The sequence below is a fragment of the Stegostoma tigrinum genome, chromosome 8 (assembly GCF_030684315.1).
Source record: "Stegostoma tigrinum isolate sSteTig4 chromosome 8, sSteTig4.hap1, whole genome shotgun sequence".
Lineage (NCBI taxonomy): Eukaryota > Metazoa > Chordata > Chondrichthyes > Orectolobiformes > Stegostomatidae > Stegostoma > Stegostoma tigrinum.
Window position 1 is genome coordinate 71835142 of NC_081361.1, and position 21857 is coordinate 71856998.

The window sequence follows — 21857 nt, forward strand, 5'->3', positions numbered from 1 at the left end:
ATGTTCAACAAGAACCAGCGCTTGCTTTTATTAGCCGGAATCATCCTGCATCAGTCAATGGGATCAAACTTGCTGCTTAAATGTGACAGTATGTGCGAAGTAGGAAAATGAACTGGTTTGCCCAAAGTAGATGGAGTTTACTTTTTCAAATATTATACCTTCACTACTGCTTGAAAATACTCCAGTTACACCAAAAACAAAATACTGCAGATGTTGGCATATGAAATAAGAATGTTCTGGAGAAATGGAGGAGTCACATTGGACTTAAAAACATTTAACTGTTTCTTTCTCCATAGATGCTCCCAGATCTTTTGAGCTTCTTCAGCACTTTCCTTTTTCACCCTCTACAGTTACAGCCTGTTTACATTTCCTGATTAAGCCAAAGTTGATGCAGTGAGAAGAGATCTAAACACTCGTGTAATTATATATGCTTTTACTGTCCTGGTCACCGAAATTACATTTTGTCTCAGTAATCCAATACTCCAATTCACTTGTAGCTGAAAGCATTGGAAAAGTCCAACTCAAATGCCAATGTGAACAGGCATGCAAATGAAAACAGAATTTAATAAAAATTAGTTTCTCTTAAAAACAGTGGGAAAAGCAGCAGCAGGATGGGTGCAGAAAGTCAATGCTTGATGCAAACCCACATATAAACATGTACTTTATTTTCTGGTCGCCATTGTGGTGTAACACCAAAGTTGCTCCATTACATTTACAAGAAACATAACATACAAGGGTGCAACTTAGGTACACAAATTGATGTGAAATGAGTTTTATATTAACTCATTCATTACAGATTTGATGACTGCAAGCCATAGGACTCTAATGCAAGTCTATCAGATGGTTCTTTATCATAGTCACAGTTTAACACGTTTTCAACTGCTGTCTTGCACAAGGCCATAAAGGAATAAATCTCACCATTTATATACAACAGCAAAAGAAGTCTTTAACATTCTGTCTCACTACTCCACCCCATTCTGAATCTGAAATGGGCTATATGTTTGCAAGTTAAACAGAGTATAGACTAAACTATGGAATACTGCTGGACAGCACCTGGCCCATTTTGCAGAATTGATCAGGAATCACTTCAGGCTGTGTCACAATCACTCTTCAGCAAATGGTGGGTTAAAAACCACAAATATGTTGGGAAAATATACACTTAAATAAATTATATACAGCAAATCTAGATCTCATTTCCAGAATTCAGATTCTCAACATCTTCATGATGGCTAATCTCCCATTTTCACTTTAGATGTCTGTTACAATAAGAAGAGAAAAGTAATTAATTCTATTTTACAGCAATAACTTCTCTTGGCTGCAGAAGTAATTTGTAGCTTTGCACAAATGAACAGAGATAGTATCATTAACTAAACAGATTATATATTCTTCCTTCTATACTGATACAGCAATGGCAATTAACACAAGGGTATAATTCACTGCTGTGTATTGTATAAGAACATAGAATCCAACATATTTCTAAACTAAAAGGATATTAATATAGATTAGAAAGGATATTAAGATTGAAGCAATAAGTACCTGTGACATAACTTTGCAGACTGTCTTCACATGAAAACAAAACAGTAACAATAACATAACGGTTTTAAAAGGAAAAAGAAAATTGTAAAGTGCTTTACAGAGTTGTCAGCAAAACAATGGATGCCCTGGCCATTTACCTGCATTTGGCCCATACCCCTCCAAACCTTTCCTATCCATGAGCATGTCCAAATGTCTTTTAAATGTTGCAACTGTACCCACTTCTATCACTTCCTCTGGCAGCTTATTCCACATACACATCACCCTGTGTAGAAAAAGTTGCCCCTCAGGTTATTTAAAATCTTTCCCTTCTCACCTTAAAATTATACCATCTAGTGGTGGACTCTCCCACCCTGGTTCAGGAACCAGGTCATTTTTGATAATACTAAGGACAATCCAAATTATTAATTAGCTCTTCTGAAACTCAGCAAATCATCTTACCTGTAAGATGGCTACAATGACTCCAAACAATCCAATGGCACTGCCAAAAATTTCAACGATCAGGATTTTGACAAACAGGCTGGCATTCTGGGCATCAGCCAAAGCAGCACCACTACCCACAATGCCAACACAGATACCACAAAACAGATTAGAAAATCCAACAGTCAGGCCAGCACCAAACATGGAGAACCCTACAAATGAAAACAAGAGTCTGAGAAATCTACCGATTGAAAAATCAAATCAACTCAGTTTTACCCACTTATTGGGTGATAGCAATGTAATAGAAACAGGTCAAACGTTTCCTCTCAACTTCACTGCTCACATATGTAGTACTGGAGAAAGAGGAACAGAACAGTCTCAAAGGAATAGTCAATTCTTGTTCTTATTCCTCCCTCGCCCAAGACTATGAATCAATTACAATCCCCATATCATTCCTCAAAAAGAATTCTGATCAACACTGTAACCAGTAAAGGAGCCTTATTTTCAGAAATGACAACATGCTAATTCAGTCAGGGTGGATCTCATGAAAAGCCACCCATAGAGACAGTTAAATGCATACTGATCTAATAGTACTAATTCTAAAGATATAATTAATGCAACATTATGAACAGTTAATCAGTAGGTTGACTACAATTTCCTTTTACTGGACAAAGTCTGTACATACCCTTGAGTTTAAAGACTCACCTAAGAGTAGGCACAGACACATTCAGACAAAGCCTGTCAACAACAGCAGTTGTGACACCAATTATGCCGCCTTCTTGCCAAAACTGGAACAGTTAGAAATGGCTCCTGATAACTACAGACTTTTATTTCAAATCTAACACACATCAAATGGCTAAATTTTAAGGTTGGTACAACAGAAACAAAACTGACCTGCTTGATAATTCCTGGCTCCAATTGTCTGAGGAGTGGTACCACTGAATGGCTGTGCAGAACAGAAAAAGAACTAATTGTAACAAAATTGGAATATTTGCAACCAGTTCCTCATTGGAAAGAAAGTCATACATTACTGGTTAAAGGCTGTTTTTGTGGGATTTAGCTAACCTTATTTATTCAGTTAACAGTCTTAAATACGGCTCAGGTAAATGTTTACACAATAAATATATTCAGAAACTCAAGGGTAAATAATTTTGGGGATACTTTTCTTATAGATGGCATTAGTTGCTACACGTAAACTGAGAGAAAAGGTTCCAGAATTAATAAAACTAATTTTTTTTATATCTAAGAAAACCATTAAAGCATGGACACAACAACAGAACTCGCTAGCTAATCTGTACGATTCTCAATTTTAACACTCTCAACAACGGACTATTCTTCACCCAAAATATAAGAAAGGTATCTGCCCCCAGGATTGTTAACCTCAATTAATCCAGATATACACAAACATGGTGAGGAGGGATGTAACTTCCTTGGGAAATGTTTAAAAATACAGATGTTGCATATGTGCAGAAACAGGGGAGCAAATTTGACTCAGGTGTGAGTAATAGATAAAGTGTGAAGCTGGATGAACACAGCAGGCCAAGCAGCACCTCAGGAGCACAAAAGCTGATGTTTCGGACCGAGACCCTTCAGAGAGGGGAATGGGGAGAGGATTCTGAAATAAATAGGGAGGGAGGGGGAAGCGGACTGAAGATGGATAGAGAAGATAGGTGGAGAGGAGAGTGTAGGTGGGGAGGGGATAGGTCAGTCCGGGGAGGACGGACAGGTCAAGGAGGCGGGATGAGGTTGGTAGGTGGGAAATGGAGGTGCGGCTTGAGGTGGGAGGAGGGGATAGGTGAGAGGAAGAACAGGTTAGGGAGGCGGGGACGAGCTGGGCTGGTTTTGTGATGCAGTGGGGAGAGGGGACGAGCTGGGCTGGTTTTGGGATGCAGTGGGGGAGGGGGGCGGATTTTGAAGCTTGTTAAGTCCACATTGATACCATTGGGCTGCAGGGTTCCCAAGCGGAATAGGAGTTGCTGTTCCTGCAACCTTTGTGTGGCATCATTGTGGCACTGCAGGAGGCCCATGATGGACATGTCGTCTAAGGAATGGGAGGGGGAGTTAAAATGGTTTGCAACTGGGAGGTGCAGTTGTTTATTGCAAAACGAGCGGACGTGTTCTGCAAAACGGTCCCCACGCCTCCGCTTGGTTTCCCCAATGTAGAAGTAGCTGCACCGGGTACACTGGATGCAGTATACTACATTGGCAGATGAGCAGTGAACATCTGCTTAATATGGAAAGTCATCTTGGGGCCTGGGATGGGGGTGAGGGAGGTGGTGTGGGGGCAAGTGTAGCACTTCCTGCGGTTGCAGGGGAAGGTGCCGGGTGTGGTGGGGTTGGAGGGCAGTGCTGAGCGGACGCGGGATTCACGGAGAGAGAGGTCTCTCTGGAAGGCAGACAAGGGTGGGGATGGAAAAATGTCTTGGGTGGTGGGGTTCGGATTGTAGATGGCAGAAGTGTCGGATGATAATGCGTTGTATCCGAAGGTTGGTGGGGTGGTATGAGAGGACGAGGGGGATTTCCTTGCCACAGGCAAAAACATATGACTTATGTAAATAATTGAGTTTTCTCACCTGGAAGAAAAGTATATAGATGAGCAATATTGCCACTGCCCTGTAAAGCCTGTTTCTGTTCAATATTTGAGGAGACAGCAATGTAATGACATTGCATAAATGTTTAATTTATTTAATACACTAATTGGCAAGTGTTATGCAAATTGGAATTACTCATTTGAATGAGACAATACAGCTTTAATCAAATGGACACAGTCGATCATATTTTTATAAAATGCGTCAGGTCAGCTTTGACATCAAACACATCTCAGGCTCCACAATAAAATTAAAATTTCACTTACCTCTGCCATATTACTGATGACAATAGCCATGATAATCCCATAAATTGCAACAGCTTCACAGAAAATGATGCTGTAATACAAAGAGTAAGTCGTCACTTTTGGTGACTTATAGAGTAATGACAAACTTCCGTATGTTTATCTCTCTTATTATGGTTACCCTAGTTGGTTTGTGGCTATAAACTTGCCAACCTCGAGTTTTGCAGATATTTAATTCTCTAAGAATCTAACCTAAATAACATTAAGATGCAGATTTGTTCTCAATTTTTTTTCCTCTAAACTAATTTTTACCATCTCAGCTCTCAAGATGATGCACTCTTCTTGTAGTCTGAAACTTGGTTATTTGAGGGGCGCATCATGTGAAATGCACAATACAGAAATGGACCATTTGGCCCCACAAGTCAATGCTGATAGTTGTATGTCATCACATTCTGGGCTCAAGTGCAAACATCTGCCATGTCAATCGCCTTCATAAATTTTTAAAAACCTATTACTTAACACTTCTTTCACAAATAGGACCTCCAGCTGACCGATCTTTATTAAATTTCTTCCTGCTAAATTCTCGTTTCCATTTGTGTTTTTTTTCAGTCTCTGTATATCCTCTTATTGGGACATGTAAATCAGTATAGTGCAGAATATTTCAAAATTAGTCTAACCATAGTGTAACGCTAGCTCTCTGATCTCTTCGCCCAACAAAGCCTAGGTGTTTGTTTATTTTCTGTGGCCTCATATTGCACAATTACTTTCAGCGACACAAACAGAAATTGCGAGAGAAACTTAGCAGGCCTGACAGCATCTACAGGAAGAATGTTTCAAAATTGGTGACCCTTCAACAGTCTGAACGATGCTGCCAGATCTGCTGAGTTTTTCCAGCAATTTCTGTTCTTGTTTCATGTTTCCAGAAACTGAAGTTTTGTTTTAGTTAACCATCTTTAATGATTTTATGTATTCTCATCATAAAATCAATACTTTTCTACCTATTTACTTCCTTGTCTTCCATTAAAAACTTGAGAAAACGAAACCAATGAGATAAATAATTGTTCTAGCATTTGAGAAAATACGCAAATCTTTTCAGATTGTCACTAAAAACTGCTGAACATCTTTCAGGGAAAAAGAATGTGCCACAACTGTCTAGGTTACTTCCATATTACGTAGACTGCATATGATTAGTCCACTGCATGGAGTCCTTAAGACTCTTAGGATGACTCATCAAATCATTGTTAAGACAACTAGGAAGAAACAATACATACAACTTCCTCAGTTCTGAGGAAGGGTCACCGGATGCGAAACCTTAACTGTTTTTCCCTTCACAGATGCTGCCGCCCTGCTGGGATTTTCCAGCAACTTTGTTTAGGTTCTGATTTACAACATCTATAGTTCTTTCAGTTTTTATTTGGGAATAAAACATAGTCTTGCCAATATTCTGAAGGCAACAAGGAGACAAGGATTTAACAATGAGCTAGACTTAATCAGTTACCTAATTGCTCGTGAACTTTTATCAAATAGCCATCATAAAAGGAGCTAAATGAAGTGTCTGAAATCAAAAAGCTAAATCAGTTGCTAGAGGTTTAGATATTTGGGGAGGCGATAGCCAAGTAGTATTATCACCAGACCGTTAATCCAAAGATCTAGATAACATTTTGGGTACCTGGGTTTGAATCCCGCCACAGCAGATGGTGAAATTTAAATTCAATAAAATACCTGGAATTAAGAATCTAACAATGACCGCAAGTTCATTGTCAGGAAATCCCACTAATGTCCTTTCGGGAAGGAAACTGTCATCCTCACCTGTTCTGGTTTACATGTGACTCTAGGCCCACAGTGATGTGGTTGACTCTGGGCAGTTAGGGTTGGGCACTAAGTGCTGCCTAGCCAGCGATGCCCTCATCCCATGAATGAATAAAAAGTTAAGGCTGACTAATGAGATGAGACAGACTGCCCACTGTAAATAGGAAAAAAATCTGCCTTAATGGGTTAACCAACTGAAGAACATTTGACATTTAAAGCAACATTTAACGCCATGCAAAACCAGCGTATACCTGGGGTGAGGGGGAGCTTTACTTCACGGAAAATACAGCCATGCATATGTAACTAAAGATAATGGTCCACAGAAAACTGAATAAAAAGGCTTTAAAAATTAAAAAGAAAGCACAGATCCTGCTGAATGAGAAAAATGCAATGACAGCAAATGACCTCAGTCTACAAGAGCTCCTAAAAAGGGATTATGAAAGAATAATTAGAAACTTTACAGTTACATAAAAGGAAAGGTGGTGATCAGGATCAAGTCTTTAGTGGGCCAGCATGTCATTGACAATATCCCCACTTTCAATATGAAATTGGCAGAGATGCTGAATAATTACTTTGCCTCATATTTACGGTAGAAGAGTGTGACAACTTACTGAAAGTCCACAGGAAAATAGCAGAAGATCAGACATAGAACATAGAACAATACAGCACAGAACAGGCCCTTCGGCCCCCGATGGACATCCGCTGTGTCGGTGCAACAAAGAGACTTGAGAGTTCGGGTGCATAGATCTTCAAAAATGTCACAAGTGCAGAAAATAATCAAGAAAATTAATGAAATGCTGGCCTTTATATTTAGAGGACTGGAGTACAAGGATGCAGAAGTTACAGAAAACCCTGGACAGGCCCCAATTGGAGTACCGCGAGCAGTTCAGACCTGGGCACCAAACCTTAGGGCGCAGACAGTGGTCTTGTTCTTGTGAACAATGCAAGTTCACAAGAATGACACCTGGACTTCAGGAGTTAAGTCAGAGGACAGATTATACAAATCAGGCCTGTTTTCTCTAGAATTTAGAAGGTTATAGGGTGAACCGATTGAAGTCTACAAGACATTAACAGGAAGAGGGAGGATAGGATTAAGGGAAATTAATTCCACTGATTGGGGATTCAAGAACTAGAGGGTACAGTCTGAGAATTAGGGCCAGACTGTTCATAATAGATGCCAGGAAGCACAAAAGGGTAGATGACGTTTGGAACACTTCCACAAATGACAGCAAATGCAAGATGAGTTGTTAATTCTGAGATAGGTAACGTTTGTTAAAGAGATATTGAGGAATATGGGCCAAAGGCAGGTATATAGTTAGGCCACAGGACAGCTAATATCTTATTGAATGGTGGGACAGTCTTGAGGGATTGAATGATCTACTTCTGTTTCAGTTCCCACAACAAGCCTCACCTACACATGTTTTTTTGAACCTAAAACTGGTATATTTTGGGGCACACAACAATCCCTTTAACATAATTTCATAACTTGATAATTCACTATATCATGCACTTCAGATGACGTTATCAACCATGGAGTCGAGCAAGTCAACAACCTCAGAACAGAATAGTACAAGAGCCAACTAGGAGACTGGAAACAGATGTGGCATTAAAATAAATTTGTATACAGAACTTGACATTTACTACTACTCAAAAAAATCTTAAACTCTACCAAAACAATAGCCTTAAGAATTGCATGCGGAAAGAGTCAAACTAGCCCTCTGTCATCTTCCTGTTCTTTACCCATTTCTCTCTCCTGAGGCTCCTCCTCTTTAGTGACGAGCTATTCATAACAATTGACCCTGTGACAGATCGGCACACCTGTTCCTGCTGCTGTGCCAGAAAACCTGGATTCAAGTGCCAGCTGTTCCAGAGACATGTCATAATACATCCAAACATGATAAAAATATCTACTTTACCCTACCTTGTTCTATTCTTCACTATGACAGAGGGTGATCTTCCAATTCTGATAAAATTATAGCTGGAAAGTTAACTTTCTCTTTTCAGACACAGATGGACATTGAGATGATTTCCAACATTTTGTTTTAAGTTGGAAAACTGCAGAGTGCAACAAAAGCCAGCAATGAATCAACAACTCTGCAAAAGGCTAATGGCAGTTGCCTGGAATGGACAAGCCTCAATAAAATTACCTTGTTCGTCAGTAGCTGCCCGATGAGGAGAAAATCTAAACAATTCATAAAAAAGAAATTTAATGCCCTATTCTTTCCCTGTGTGTCCTAAGCACTACCCTGGCAAATAGACTCCCTTCAAACCAAAGATGTAGCAAACCAGAAAACCAAGTCCCACCCATCAAAATGTATGCAAAAACATGCACCCTGATATCCGCAAGTGCTGCAGGGCAGCAAAAACTTTCCAAAAATGCATGCAGTCAGTTGACATAACATATTTTGAAAGTAAAACTGATTTTATACAGAGAAAGCGGTTTCATCATGTTCACCAAATGCAACGTTGCACATTAAGATGTTTTAAAATTACCTGACAAGATTTTTGGTTTTAATCCTAGGTGCCTTGACACCCCCACCAAGAATGCTGGATCCAGTAATATAAATCCCCCTGAGTAAATAAAAGTGAAAGCAAATGATTATGTGTCTATCATGTTCCTCAGCTAATAGAATACACAAATGTGTTCAAGACTTTGAGAAGTCAGGTGGTACACCACTTAAGGAATGCATGACCTCTGATCTATTTCAGCAGCCATACCACCTATCCAAATGATAAGAAATTCAAAGAAGGCAATGCCACTGCATGTTACAGAGAGGTGGCTAGACCTTCTTGTTAGAAAGTGTCATTGTTCAACACTTGGGTGGTACGAATATTAAATGCCATTTGAGTCCAAGCCTGGATGTCTTCCAGGTCTTGCTGCATACAATCATGAATGTCTTCATTCTCTGAGGAATCACCATCTCCTATATAAAAAGGATATCTTGAAGAAAATGTATTCCTCAGAACCCCTTGGTTTAAAAGTATAACACGGTTCATGGTGCAATAGTTATTACATTTTCATTTGTCAGCAGAATGACATGAAGGAATCCTGGTCAAATCAATCAAAGAAAGCTCTTACCATGCAGCCCCCACAACAGACAAAGAGATGGCTAATCCAATTCCCAGGTTTGCCCACATAAACGGAGAAGTTTCTGTTAAAAACCTAATCAGGAAGAAAAAAATCAAATAAAATCATTTATCTTTTGCACTCATTACATGAAGTATCAAATATACAGTACAAGCTTTTAAAATGGGAGTTGAAAAGAAACTACCAACATTAATCCAAGGAAGCCTACGTGAAAGACATCATGCCAAACAGTGTCCCAACGAGACATTCATTTCAATATGTCCTTGTTTCCCAGTGTCAACTCTTTTGAAGATTGAGCCTATCAAGATCATGAAATAAAGTTTATTTTACTGTAAGCAGTGAATCAGTACCACTGACTCAAAATTACCTAGAGATCATTGCAGTGTAGATTTGTCTCACCAAATTTAGACTGAATCTGCCACTGACATCAAGCAAACTAATCAGCCAATCACAAGGTATTCTCTCTCAGACAACAAACTAGAAACCAAAAGTCAAGACTTCATTCACCAAAATTTTGCACATAAAATGGTTGGGTCAGAAGATAGAGTTAAAACCAATCAACATTTTCTTAAATGGGGAATTTTTAAATTTGAAGTGACACTCAATGAATACACAACTTGAGGGGTGAGTGAGACATTTGGTTATTAAATTACAACATGGTTAAAAGCAGTTAAATCTCACCTTAACAAGGTGCAATACTTTAAAGGAACTTGAGACATCAAGTGCATTTTAAACTTATCACTTAATGAATTTTTAAAAGGCTGCATTCCAGGAGGGACTTCAAAAGCACACTGTATGAAGAAGCACAGAATTACCGACTGCAACATTTAGATTTCTGTGCTTCCAGAAGTTCACTGTCTTTACGGTCACAAAATTCAGGAATTATACAGATTTACATATATAACATATCAAGAGAGTGAGATGACATGCAAGACAGCAGTAAGACCCTACATTTGTATAAACAAAAACATTTCCACAATCCAACACAAACCACTTTCGCTGGAAGGATTAGCTGCAGAGTGTGGGCTAAAGCAGTAGCTTTAAGAGCACTAATAAAAGTGATTTACCTAATAAAATGGTGATCTAGAATACTCAGACTCAATTTTATTCAACCACTCAATTTACAAGGTCATTGTTCAGCAAATATTTTAACTAAAAATAAGAGTGAAGTTTACATCATTACAAAACAAGATTAAAACAAGATTCTACTGCAAAAAATCAGGCCACAACAGCTGAAGGCTACCCCACCTCAACCCAACTCTATGAAATGGCCTAAGTCAGCCAGTTTTCTATTTCAATCTACATCTTAAAATCCTCTTGATCAAGTCTTCAGAAACCTTGCGCAACTTTCAGGTAATTTGATGGCTCCTCCTTCAATTTGTTTTTTTTCCCCCTTCTATACAAAAGCTTTTAGCAAGTTTATTCAAAAGGTGTTGCATAAATATTTGACATACAGCAACATCTCACCACTAACCCACGCTTTATTCTACAAAACAATTGAACTTTGCACTAAGGTCATGATCTTGAAATATTAACTGTTTCATTCCCCAAATGCTACTTGCGCTGCTGAGATCTTCTGATAACTTCTGTTTTTATTTCAAACTTCCAGCATCTATAGTAATCTGCTTCTTGATTTTTTGTTTGAACTTTGATTTATCAGGGCATGGATCTAACTCAGAACCACAAGGAAATATTTGTTCTCATCTTTGCCTGGTTCACATGAGCAATCATTTCTGCAATTCAATTTCACGCAAATGCATATGTTCTCGTTTCCAACTTTATATCTGTTCCCACCTACAAGACTTGCTGAACCAACTGCCACGGTTCAACTGATACAACTGCAACTTCCACCTTTTTAACCTCATCCAAAACGTTTAGAAAACAATGTAGGCATATAAATCTAAATATTAACAAACAATTCACAAAACACGTTAGGACGGTAAAGCAGCAGCAACCAAAAGAGGCCAGCATATTAAAAAAACTTGTAAACCACACCTATCTCTGGAATTTTAGAATCTGACAAATCCTTCAAAAGCAATATCAGGCAAAACTTACTTGATGGGCTCAAAAATTCAATCCTTTGACACTTATCCAAATATTACTACATATAATGGGAGTTTGCAGAGGCTTCCAATTTATTGTCAAGCATCCATTTCTATGCGTGATTTAGTAATTGGGTTTTACTGTCTAAAAACAAGACCAAAAACTGCTTTGAAATTTAATATTTTTCATGTCAGCAAATCTTGGTTCCAAAATTCCAAACCAAAGACTAGCCTGCATTAGAATCTTGCAAAATGATTAAAGTTTTAGAAGATTTGTAACTCAGGTTGGGGATGAGGCTGTAGACATGCTTGCAAGCATTTCATCATCCTGCTAGTTAACATCGGTGCACCTCCGGTGAAGCGGTGTTCTGTCCGGCTTATGCGTATGCCTCAGTTTGCTGGGATGGCTGACATTAGATCTGGGACAACAAAATGTGAGGCTGGATGAACACAGCAGGCCAAGCAGCATCTCAGGAGCACAAAAGCTGACGTTTCGGGCCTAGACCCTTCATCAGATGAAGGGTCGAGGCCCGAAACGTCAGCTTTTGTGCTCCTGAGATGCTGCTTGGCCTGCTGTGTTCATCCAGCCTCACATTTTGTCGTCTTGGATTCTCCAGCATCTGCAGTTCCCATTATCTCTGACATTAGATCTGATTCTGTTTTTCAGTGCTTTGTATATTCAGTCCAGTTCAACGTGTTTGCTGACTGAGTTCCAGTTACAATACCAGGCCTCTAGGAATTCCCTGGTGTGTTAGTTTGGTTTGTGAGATTATGGATGCGTTAGACCATGTGAACAAGCCACTGAGGAACAGAACTGGGAGTAATACCAACCACCCAGCAAACCAAGGGATGTAAATAACAAGCAGGACAGGACACAGATGCTTCGCCAGAGATGCGCCGATCTTGTTATCTAGCAGGATGACGAAACATTTGCAACCAAACCCACCAGCTCGGCAAGCATATATCTACAACCTCAATATTCTACGATGCTTCAGGAGTACAATCAGACAATAACTATTACCACAGTGAAAGAATTCAAGAAGTTGGAAAAAGCTTTGTCCAAAGGGGCAAGGTTTTAGAAAGGTTGAAAGGAAGAGATAGAGGAACATTGAATTTTATAGAAGAAATTTTAGAGCCTAAGAAGTTTCATTAGCGCTTTAACTACATTACTAAGTGAGGTACTGATCAGTGTAAGATTTGAATATGCTAATTACTGGTGTACAAAAGCAGAATAAAGCAATAAACCAGACAGCATAAGTTTGGCATCAAGTCCCTAGCAAAGTGTCCTAGTCAGAGAATGCACGTAATAACTGCAGTTGCTTTTTGTCTCATTTACAATACTTCACAAAAAGCTTCTGATGACTTTTTCATAAAGCACTGGTTCAGCTAGAGGGGTGCCACACTTTGAGAAGAATGTGAAAATTTTAGACGGTGACAAAATACTTAAGAGAATGGTTCCAGAGATGAGGAACTTCAGTTACATAGATAGATTGGAAAAAAGCTGGAGTTATTCTACAAAAGATAGAAAGGAGACTTAATAAAAATTTGCAAAATCATGAACTGTCTAGACAAGAGAGAAATTGTTTCCATTGGTGGAAGGGCCAAGGACCACAGGAAATGGAAATGGTAAAAGAACGAAGAATAACTTTTTTGGTAGGGAGTGGTTATGATCTGAAAGACACTGCCAGAATACAGAACAAGCACAAATGAATGAACATTCTTATAAGCTTGCTTATGGTAATATTCAATTTATAGAATGAAAAAAATTACTAGCAACTGACAGAAAACTCATGGTAATCAAAGCTATCTTCAATTAGTATAAGCATTTACAAGCTGATTGGATTGATGCAATAAGGGTAAATTGCTCAAAATAAATCAGAACTTCACTTTTCCTTTAAAATGACTTACCATCCTATATCAAAGCGAAATCCTAAGTCAAATATTGTGTAACAAATGCCTGCAACAGAAAGAAACAAAGTTGCATTTGAGAACAATCGAAAGTTTTCCAAAATGTTTGATACCAAAGATTTGAGGTATGCAGATTTTCAGCTTTTTAAAAATAACATTTCATGTCTAACACTCCAGAAATGTCAGATCCATTTGGGCTAATTGTAATTCAGTACACAAGAGGATTTTCAATTTTACAACTTTCCAGTGTTATCTTGGAGAAGGGAACGAGAGAAGACATTTGTTTCCTCATCACTTCTTGTCCCACAAAGACAGCTCCTGCAGAATTCTCATATCTTCAATTAAATCAAACTGAAGCCTGGTAATTTTGAGGAGAAACTCAAAAGGTTATCACTCCACTGAAATGGAGATAGTTAAATTGTATATTGACAAGAATAAAGTTCACATTAGATTGAGATGAACTGTGTATGTGACAACTAACCTTTCCCCACTTGAATGTGCATTCTCATATTGGTCATATCTGAAGGGATTTTGAAATTAAAGTCAATTTAAATATAGGATTTTGCACATCAGGAAGCAGATACAGAATTACTCAACCATTCATCACATGGCAGACACTACCCATATATTTTTAAAAACGAGAGCAAGTTCCTTAACTAATTAGCTTGGAACTTGATCCTGACCCACGTGCAGGTCACAAAGTGCAAAGTCATTAGCAAATAGCATGAAATTCTTGGTCTATTTGTTTGGATCTGATCCATACAGGCAACAATTAACCCAGATAAGTACAGAGACTCTCATATTGTCAAATACATTCCCTGTTTAATATCTCATACAAAACAGTCCCTGCTGTTGCATGGCTCAAAGAAGCACAACTTAACACTCTGCTTTCCTGGTATTTATCCTGCAACCAAATTCACTGAAACAAATGAGCTAGTTATTTATCTCAATACTGTACTGCATAACATGGATGCAGTGCTGCTCTGTTACAACAGCGATACACAAAAACTTTACCAACTTTGGGATGTTCTGAGACTACACTTGCTGCTACATAAAGCTAAGTTTATCATTATCCAATAACCAGCTAAGTAAACAAAAAAAATTGAGTGGATGAGCACTTTGTGGGCTCAGCTCTGAAGAGGAACTGAGAGGAGGAACTGAGTGCTTTCTCCCTCCCAAAGATTCTTCATTTCTGCAAGCTACAGTTGAGCTGCTGCCACTCTCGCCAAAGCCTCAAAGTTGTGGGCTCAAGTCCCACGCCAGAAATTTGAACACAAAGTTTAGGCTGATACTCCAGTGAGATACAGAGGTGGTGCTCAACTGTTAGATACTCTGATGCTAAATGAAGATCATGTGTGCTGTTGAGTGCACAAAGGATCCAGTAGCACTAGCACGAAATGCAGGGTGCTTAGCCCTGGTGTCTGGTCCATAATAAATGCTGATTAATCATTATAAAAACAAATCATCTGGTCAATAAACCATGAATAATCATGGAATCTTCCTGCACCCAAATCAGGCAGCATGTCTACAATAAAGCAACAGTGAATGCAGATCAAAAGTATTAATTGTCTGCAATGAGCTTTGGAACGCAAAATCATAAAAGATGTTATAAATATGATTTTTGTTTTCCTTTCTTCTGGAAGGACAGTCTATCACTGAATGAACAAGACTCACCAATCAAATATGCATAGTTCGCTAATATTCAACTCCAGCACTTGTATACTGCTCCATCTCTCAAATAACAAATCTCATTGGCTAGCTTAAAGTATCTGAACTACTTAAAGTGAAGATTATCGCATAATTTTCTTTGACGGGATGTTTAGTCAGGAGTTAAAGACCATACAGGAAAAGGCCCACTTTTATTGCCGGCATCCTTAAGAATGCTGAAGATTTTAAAACCAGTGAACATGAAAGAGGGAACCTCCACAGAAGTGTTGCTAGAGTAGACGAGATTGGTGTCTCACCATCAAAATACCTTTTTTTTTTGTTTGTCTGGTGATCTTGATTGAGAGCAATTATTAATGGGTTTACAAGGATCAGCAGTCATTTCTTACAGAAAAGTAGGCCATTCAATATTTAAAAACTCTGCAATTTGTCCAAAAAATTCCCCAAAATTAGCCAACATCCTGGCTTTCTCTCTGGAACTCTGGACAACAGTTTCAAAAATATCAAATTTCCTTTAAACAATGTTTTAAGCTTTTCATTCCATTGTAACAAACCTGCATGAAAAGAAATTGACTTTTGCCCTAGATATTTCGCCAGTTGTACCAAATGTACTATCAGACCAGACCAAACCTCCTCAAAACATCAAGATATCCTAGACTCTAACCTCTATCCTATAAAGGCAAGTGAATGGTGCTGCGTTCCAGATCTAATTCAACTGGTTACACTACTACACTTTAAGCAAAACACTTAGGAAAACACTATTTTTACATGAGTTAAAATACAAAAAAATTGTTATAGTTAACTTTATTGAAATACATTACTAATCATCAACTGTTCCAATGTAGCAGCATCCCAAGACGATACCGGTGGCAAAGGCAAATTCAGCTGAACACATTTCCCTCACATACTATCTCCCCAGACCAAGAGAAAGACAAACCCAAAGATTAAACCTAGTAGAGAGAGAACTCGAGCTTTTTACAGCAACAGAAACTCCAAAAACCCCAACTTCAACAACTGAAAGCAAAACTAAAACTCTGGGTCTGAAATAATCTTAATCCACACACTCACGCTTTCTTTGTCTAATTTTTCAAAAAAAAACCCAAGCTATTTTCTCTGATTTTCCTGAAGCAGACACTTCAACACCAGGTTTATAACCTGCCACTTTAAGTGGAAAAGGACAGGCAAATCCTTCTTAAAGGCAGATATAGTCACACTATAGATAACAAAGTGTGGAGCTGGATGAACACAGCAGGCCAAGCAGCATCTCAGGAGCACAAAAGCTGACGTTTCAGGCCTAGACCCTTCATCAGAAAGGGGGATGGGGAGGGGGAACTGGAATAAATAGGGAGCGAGGGGGAGGTGGACCGAAGATGGAGAGAAAAGAAGATAGGTAAAGAGCAGAGTATAGGTGGGGAGGTAGGGGGGGGATAGGTCAGTCCAGGGAAGACGGACAGGTCAAGGAGGCGGGATGAGGTGGTAGGTAGGAAATGGAGGTGCGGCTTGAGGTGGGAGGAAGGGACGGGTGAGAGGAAGAACAGGTCAGGGAAGCAGAGACAGGCTGGTCTGGTTTTGGGATGCAGTGGGGGAAGGGGAGATTTTGAAGCTTGTGAAGTCCACGTTGACACCATTGGGCTGCAGGGTTCCCAAGCGGAATATGAGTTGCTGTTCCTGCAACCTTCGGGTGCCATCATTGTGGCACTGCAGGAGGCCCGTGATGGACATGTCGTCTGAGGAATGGGACGGGGAGTAGAAATGATTCGCGACTGGGAGGTGCAGTAGTTTGTTGCGAACTGAGCGGAGGTGTTCTGCAAAGCGGTCCCAATGTAGAGAAAGCCACACCAGGTACAATGGATACAGTATACCACATTGGCAGATGAACCTCTGCTTGATATGGAAACTCATCCTGGGGCTTGGGATAGGGGTGAGGGAGGTGGTGTGGGGGCAAGTGTAGCACTTCCTGCGGTTGCAGGGAAAGGTGTGGTGGGGTTGGAGGGGAGTGTGGAGTGGACAAGGGAGTCGCAGAGAGTGGTCTCTCCTGAAGGCAGACAAGAGTGGGGATGGAAAAATGTCTTGGGTGGTGGGGTCGGATTGTAGATGGCGGAAGTATCGGAGGATGATGCGTTGTATCCAGAGGTTGGTGGGGTGGTATGAGAGAACAAGGGGGATCCTCTTTGGCGGTTGTGGCGGGGGTGGGGTGTGAGAGATGTGTTGCGGGAAATGCGGTCAAGGGCGTTCTTGACCACTGCGGGGGGAAAGGTGCGGTCCTGGAAGAATGTAGACATTTGGGATGTGGAGTGGAATGCCTCATCCTGGGAGCAGATGCGGCAGAGGTGGAGGAATTGGGAATATGGGATAGAATGTTTGCAGGAGGGTGGGTGGGAGCTGGTGTATTCTAGGTAGCTGTGGGAGTCAGTGGGCTTGAAATGGACATCAGTTTCTAGCTGGTTACCTGAGATGGAGACTGAGAAGTCCAGGAAGGTGAGGGATGTGCTGGAGATGGCCCAGGTGAACTGGAGGTTGGGATGGAAGGTGTTGGTGAAGTGGATGAACTGTTCGAGCTCCTCTGGGGAGCAACAGGCGGCGCCGTTACAGTCATCAATGTAACGGAGGAAGAGGTGGGGTACTCCTCCGCACCCACACAGGCCCCGTACCCCACCTCTTCCTCCGGTACATTGATGACTGTATCGGCACCGCCTCTTGCTCCCCAGAGGAGCTCGAACAATTCATCCACTTTACCAACGCCTTCCACCCCAACCTCCAGTTCACCTGGGCCATCTCCAACACATCCCAGCATGGTGGTTAAACATCTGTACAACAACCAGCCACCTTGGCAGGCAGGCCAACCACCTCAGTTTTGGACTCCCCCACCCCAAACACTCCAGGAAAAAGACTGACCATTCACCCTATCCATGTCCCTCATCATTTTATATGCTTCATAAAGTTCACCCCTCAGCCTGAAGCTCTGGGGAAAATAGCATGAGGCTATTCAGCCTGTCTCAATAGCTCAAACCCTCCAATCCTGGCAACATCCTTGCAAATCTTTTCTGAACCCTTAAGTTTCACAACATATTTGTCAGAGCAGGGAAACCAGGAGTGAACACTGTATTCAAACAGTGGCTTAACTAATTTCCTGTACAGCCACATGATCTAACACCTATACCCAATGCACTGACCCATCAAGGCAAGTGTACCAAATGCCTTCTTCACTACCCTGGTCTATCTATGACTCCACTTTCAAGGACCCACGGACCTGCACGCCAAGGTCTCTCTGCTCAGCAACACTCCTCAGGACTTTATCATTAACTGTGTAAGTCTTGCCTTACACAAAATACAGCACTTAACATTTACCTAAATTAAAGATAACCCCACTTTCTTTAATCTTTCAACATATTTGAAGTTCCTCACCATTATAACTCTCCTGTGTACCCCTCCCAGCCTTTGGCATCTTACCTAAACTTAGGTGCTTTGAATATTATGCCAATACTCAAGAAACATAATCGCTCAATTGCGACATTGCCCTCCATATGCCACCATCAGATCCCCACTTTCACACCCTTTATGCAGTCAAAGAACAGTGTCAAAACACAGGCAAAAGGAATTCACAAACCAAATTTTCTTTCCATTTTGATCGTTTTTGTTCAACTTTAAGGACTGCAAGTCTGTATTTCACAACAAGAGTTTCAACAATGTAATCAGTTCCTACTACACTTGCCTGACACCACAAAATACTGTTACCACAGTGGTGGAATTTCCCACATTATGCAAAGCTGAAACTTTGCAGGCTGCCTTAACTCTTTTAGAACCAGAACTTTCTCCCTATTTCCAACAAATTTGTAGTTTTATTTCATGTATTTTCAAAGATATCAATGCATATTGGGTTTCAAGCTCAATTTGCAAGTTCTGAATTCCAAACAATAACAGTCATGACAAAAGTTGCAACTGTAAACTATAAAGTGAATCAGTTAAATGGCATGCAAACAGAGAAGGTTGAGCCAGCTATACAAATGAACATGTTGGAAATCTAGCACTCATTACCTTTATTGAAAGCAACTCCAAATTGTTTACCACTGATTATAATATACTCTCAGGCCAAGATATCAGATATCTCAACATAACCTAAACTTTTGGAAAATTCTCACTGCATACATTTATTTCTGTATATGGTGTATTGAGCTAATTGCATTAGTCATGATTCATATCTTTTATACTTGAAACAGACATTTTTAAGCAATACAGCTCATGACCACAGCATACTTAGACAGCTTCCACCAATTTCACTTTAATAATTAGGAAATGTGATTGCTTGCTTTCTCACAATGTGATTCGAAAAACAAGGCAGAGTAACCTATTTGTGCATTTCTTGACAGTTAGATAGCCTACTCTTTGAAAATACGCCATTGGATCTTTTACAATCAACCTTAGAAAGGGAGAGGACCTTATTTTAATGGGACATGTCAAATGTAAAATTCAGAAGTGCAGCATTGGAGTGGCAACTCAGTGTCTGAACTGTGACCTGAACCCACAGTCTCTGACTGAGGCTAAGTGGGCAATTGATGAACCACGTTGACCCTCAAATGCACACAAGACCAAGGGCGAAAAGAAATTTAAATGTTTAGACCAGCAAACCCATAAATAATGAAAGAAAGCTATGCTCAACCTTGAATTCCAAACATAACGTTTCAATGTGAGTTTGCTCGCTGAGCTGGAAGGTTAGTTTTCAGACGTTTTGTCACCATTCTAGGTAACATCATCAGTGAACCTCTGATGAAGCACTGCTGTTATGTCCCGCTTTCTATTTATCTGTTTAGGTTTCCTTGGGTTAGATAAACAAATAAATAGAAAGCGGGACATAACAGCAGCGCTTCATCAGAGGTTCACTGATGATGTTACCTAGAAGGGTGACAAAACGTCTGAAAACTAACCTTCCAGCTCAGCGAGCAAACTCACATCCAGAAACTCAACCTGAGCTACAAATCTTCTCAAAACTCAATAATGTTTCAATTTCTGGTCAAATCACTGATTCCAGAAGTCTATGTTAATATCTAAAAGTCAGCAAACATAGCCATTTAGAAATCAGACCTACTGCTGACAGGTTCACTTCAAAACAGTTTCAGAAACAAACGCTTAACTGTCACATTCCTTACTCTTCTATTGTTAGCAATCACAAGATTAGCATAGGAAGTTGCAGCAATATTCACTGTCAGAATTAGGACTGTACCCCACCTAAAGCTCAAAGAGCAGCATAAATATTCATAATTGCAAATATCCGTACATTTTATAGTTATTTTTAAAGAGGGAACATAAAAAATTATACATGGAGGCACAGTGGTAATGTTCCTAACTCTGGGCCAGGAGACTCATTTGTCCCATTTGCTCCAGAAGTATATAACGTCTGAATAGATACTTTGGAAAATATTTTTAAAAATAAGTCTACATGCATCAGAAAATGTAATTTTGAGACATCATTTCATGTTCTCTCACTATCCTGATCAACAGAAAAATGGTTTAGCTCAGCCTCACACATTTGCACACAGGTTATTGCACAATTAAAGCACTTTATAAGGCTGGAAATCATGTTTGGAAACAATTTTAAGGAAGTATTTATTCATCCAACACAACGACTCCTCACATTACTTTCTGAATCTGTAATGGCACTCTCTTCATTAACAAATGCGTTTTCATGTGTATAGCAAAATACTCTCGAAAGAGGCTCACTGGGCCCGAAACGTAGTTCTATTTCACTTTTCCATACATGCTGCCGGGCCTGCTGATATTCCCCAGAACCTTGTTTCTGATTTCCAGCAGCCATTTAAAACCTAATTTAATTCCTAGCGATGATTCTCAACAGGTTGTGGTGTTCATCAATTAAAAACACAATCCTGACAAAGTGACCCAGCCGAGGGACACCTCCACGGGCTCCATTTCAAAAGCTCCAACTTTATACGCACACGCTTGAAAGGGAAAAGCCTCCGTCAGGAGAAAGGTCCAACGCCCCCGGGGAAGGATCTTCGGTCCCCGGCTGCACTAGGCCTGACGCCGGGCTGGGCCCGGTACAGGAAGGAGAGACACTCCGCCCCAACACTCCCACTATCTTACCTACTACAAGGATGGTGGACCAAAAGGCCACAGTGATACCACCGTATAGGAGCGCGTAGCCGTTCATCGTTCCAAACAGGAGCAGACGGCTCACGGCCAGACACCAAAGACTGCGTCCAACGATCGGGCACCAGTCACGTGAGGCGTGGTGGGCATCACGTGAGCATCGTCACCGTCTGCCCGCATGGCATCCTGGGACATGTAGTCAGCATGTACCACCTCCCGGGGAGGCGGGGAAATGAACTACAACTACCGGCGTCAGAGATAATGGGAGTTGCAGATGCTGGAGAATTCCAAGATAATAAAGTGTGAAGCTGGATGAACACAGCAGGCCCAGCAGCATCTCAGGAGTACAAAAGCTGACGTTTCAGGCCTAGACCCTTCATCAGAGAGGGGGATGGGGTGAGGGTTCTGGAATAAATAGGGAGAGAGGGGGAGGCGGACCGAAGATGGAGAGAAAAGAAGA

At 40.4% G+C, this 21857-nt stretch overlaps 1 protein-coding gene across 1 annotated transcript; it reads right to left on the reverse strand.

Annotated features, from left to right (window-relative positions):
• Positions 1 to 643: 643 nt before the first annotated feature.
• On the reverse strand, positions 644 to 21570 carry atp6v0b (ATPase H+ transporting V0 subunit b). The gene is made up of 8 exons (XM_048539184.2): positions 21392 to 21570; positions 13631 to 13679; positions 9672 to 9755; positions 9086 to 9163; positions 4808 to 4877; positions 2848 to 2899; positions 1975 to 2165; positions 644 to 1256 (listed from the first exon to the last, which is right to left on the reverse strand). The coding sequence occupies exons 1-8, from the start codon at positions 21456 to 21458 to the stop codon at positions 1230 to 1232; spliced, it is 618 nt and encodes a 205-aa protein (XP_048395141.1). The 5' UTR covers positions 21459 to 21570; the 3' UTR covers positions 644 to 1229.
• Positions 21571 to 21857: the final 287 nt, after the last annotated feature.

Bases quoted from the DNA above. Each gene is read 5' to 3' on its own strand.
- atp6v0b (XM_048539184.2), bottom strand. From the start codon at position 21,458: ATGAACGGCTACGCGCTCCTATACGGTGGTATCACTGTGGCCTTTTGG. The intron at 9,756-13,630 runs GTAAGTCATTTT...CTTCCTGATTAG, and splicing joins TTTCGCTTTGATATAGGATG to GTTTTTAACAGAAACTTCTC. The intron at 2,900-4,807 runs GTAAGTGAAATT...TGTTCTGCACAG, and splicing joins TCATCAGTAATATGGCAGAG to CCATTCAGTGGTACCACTCC.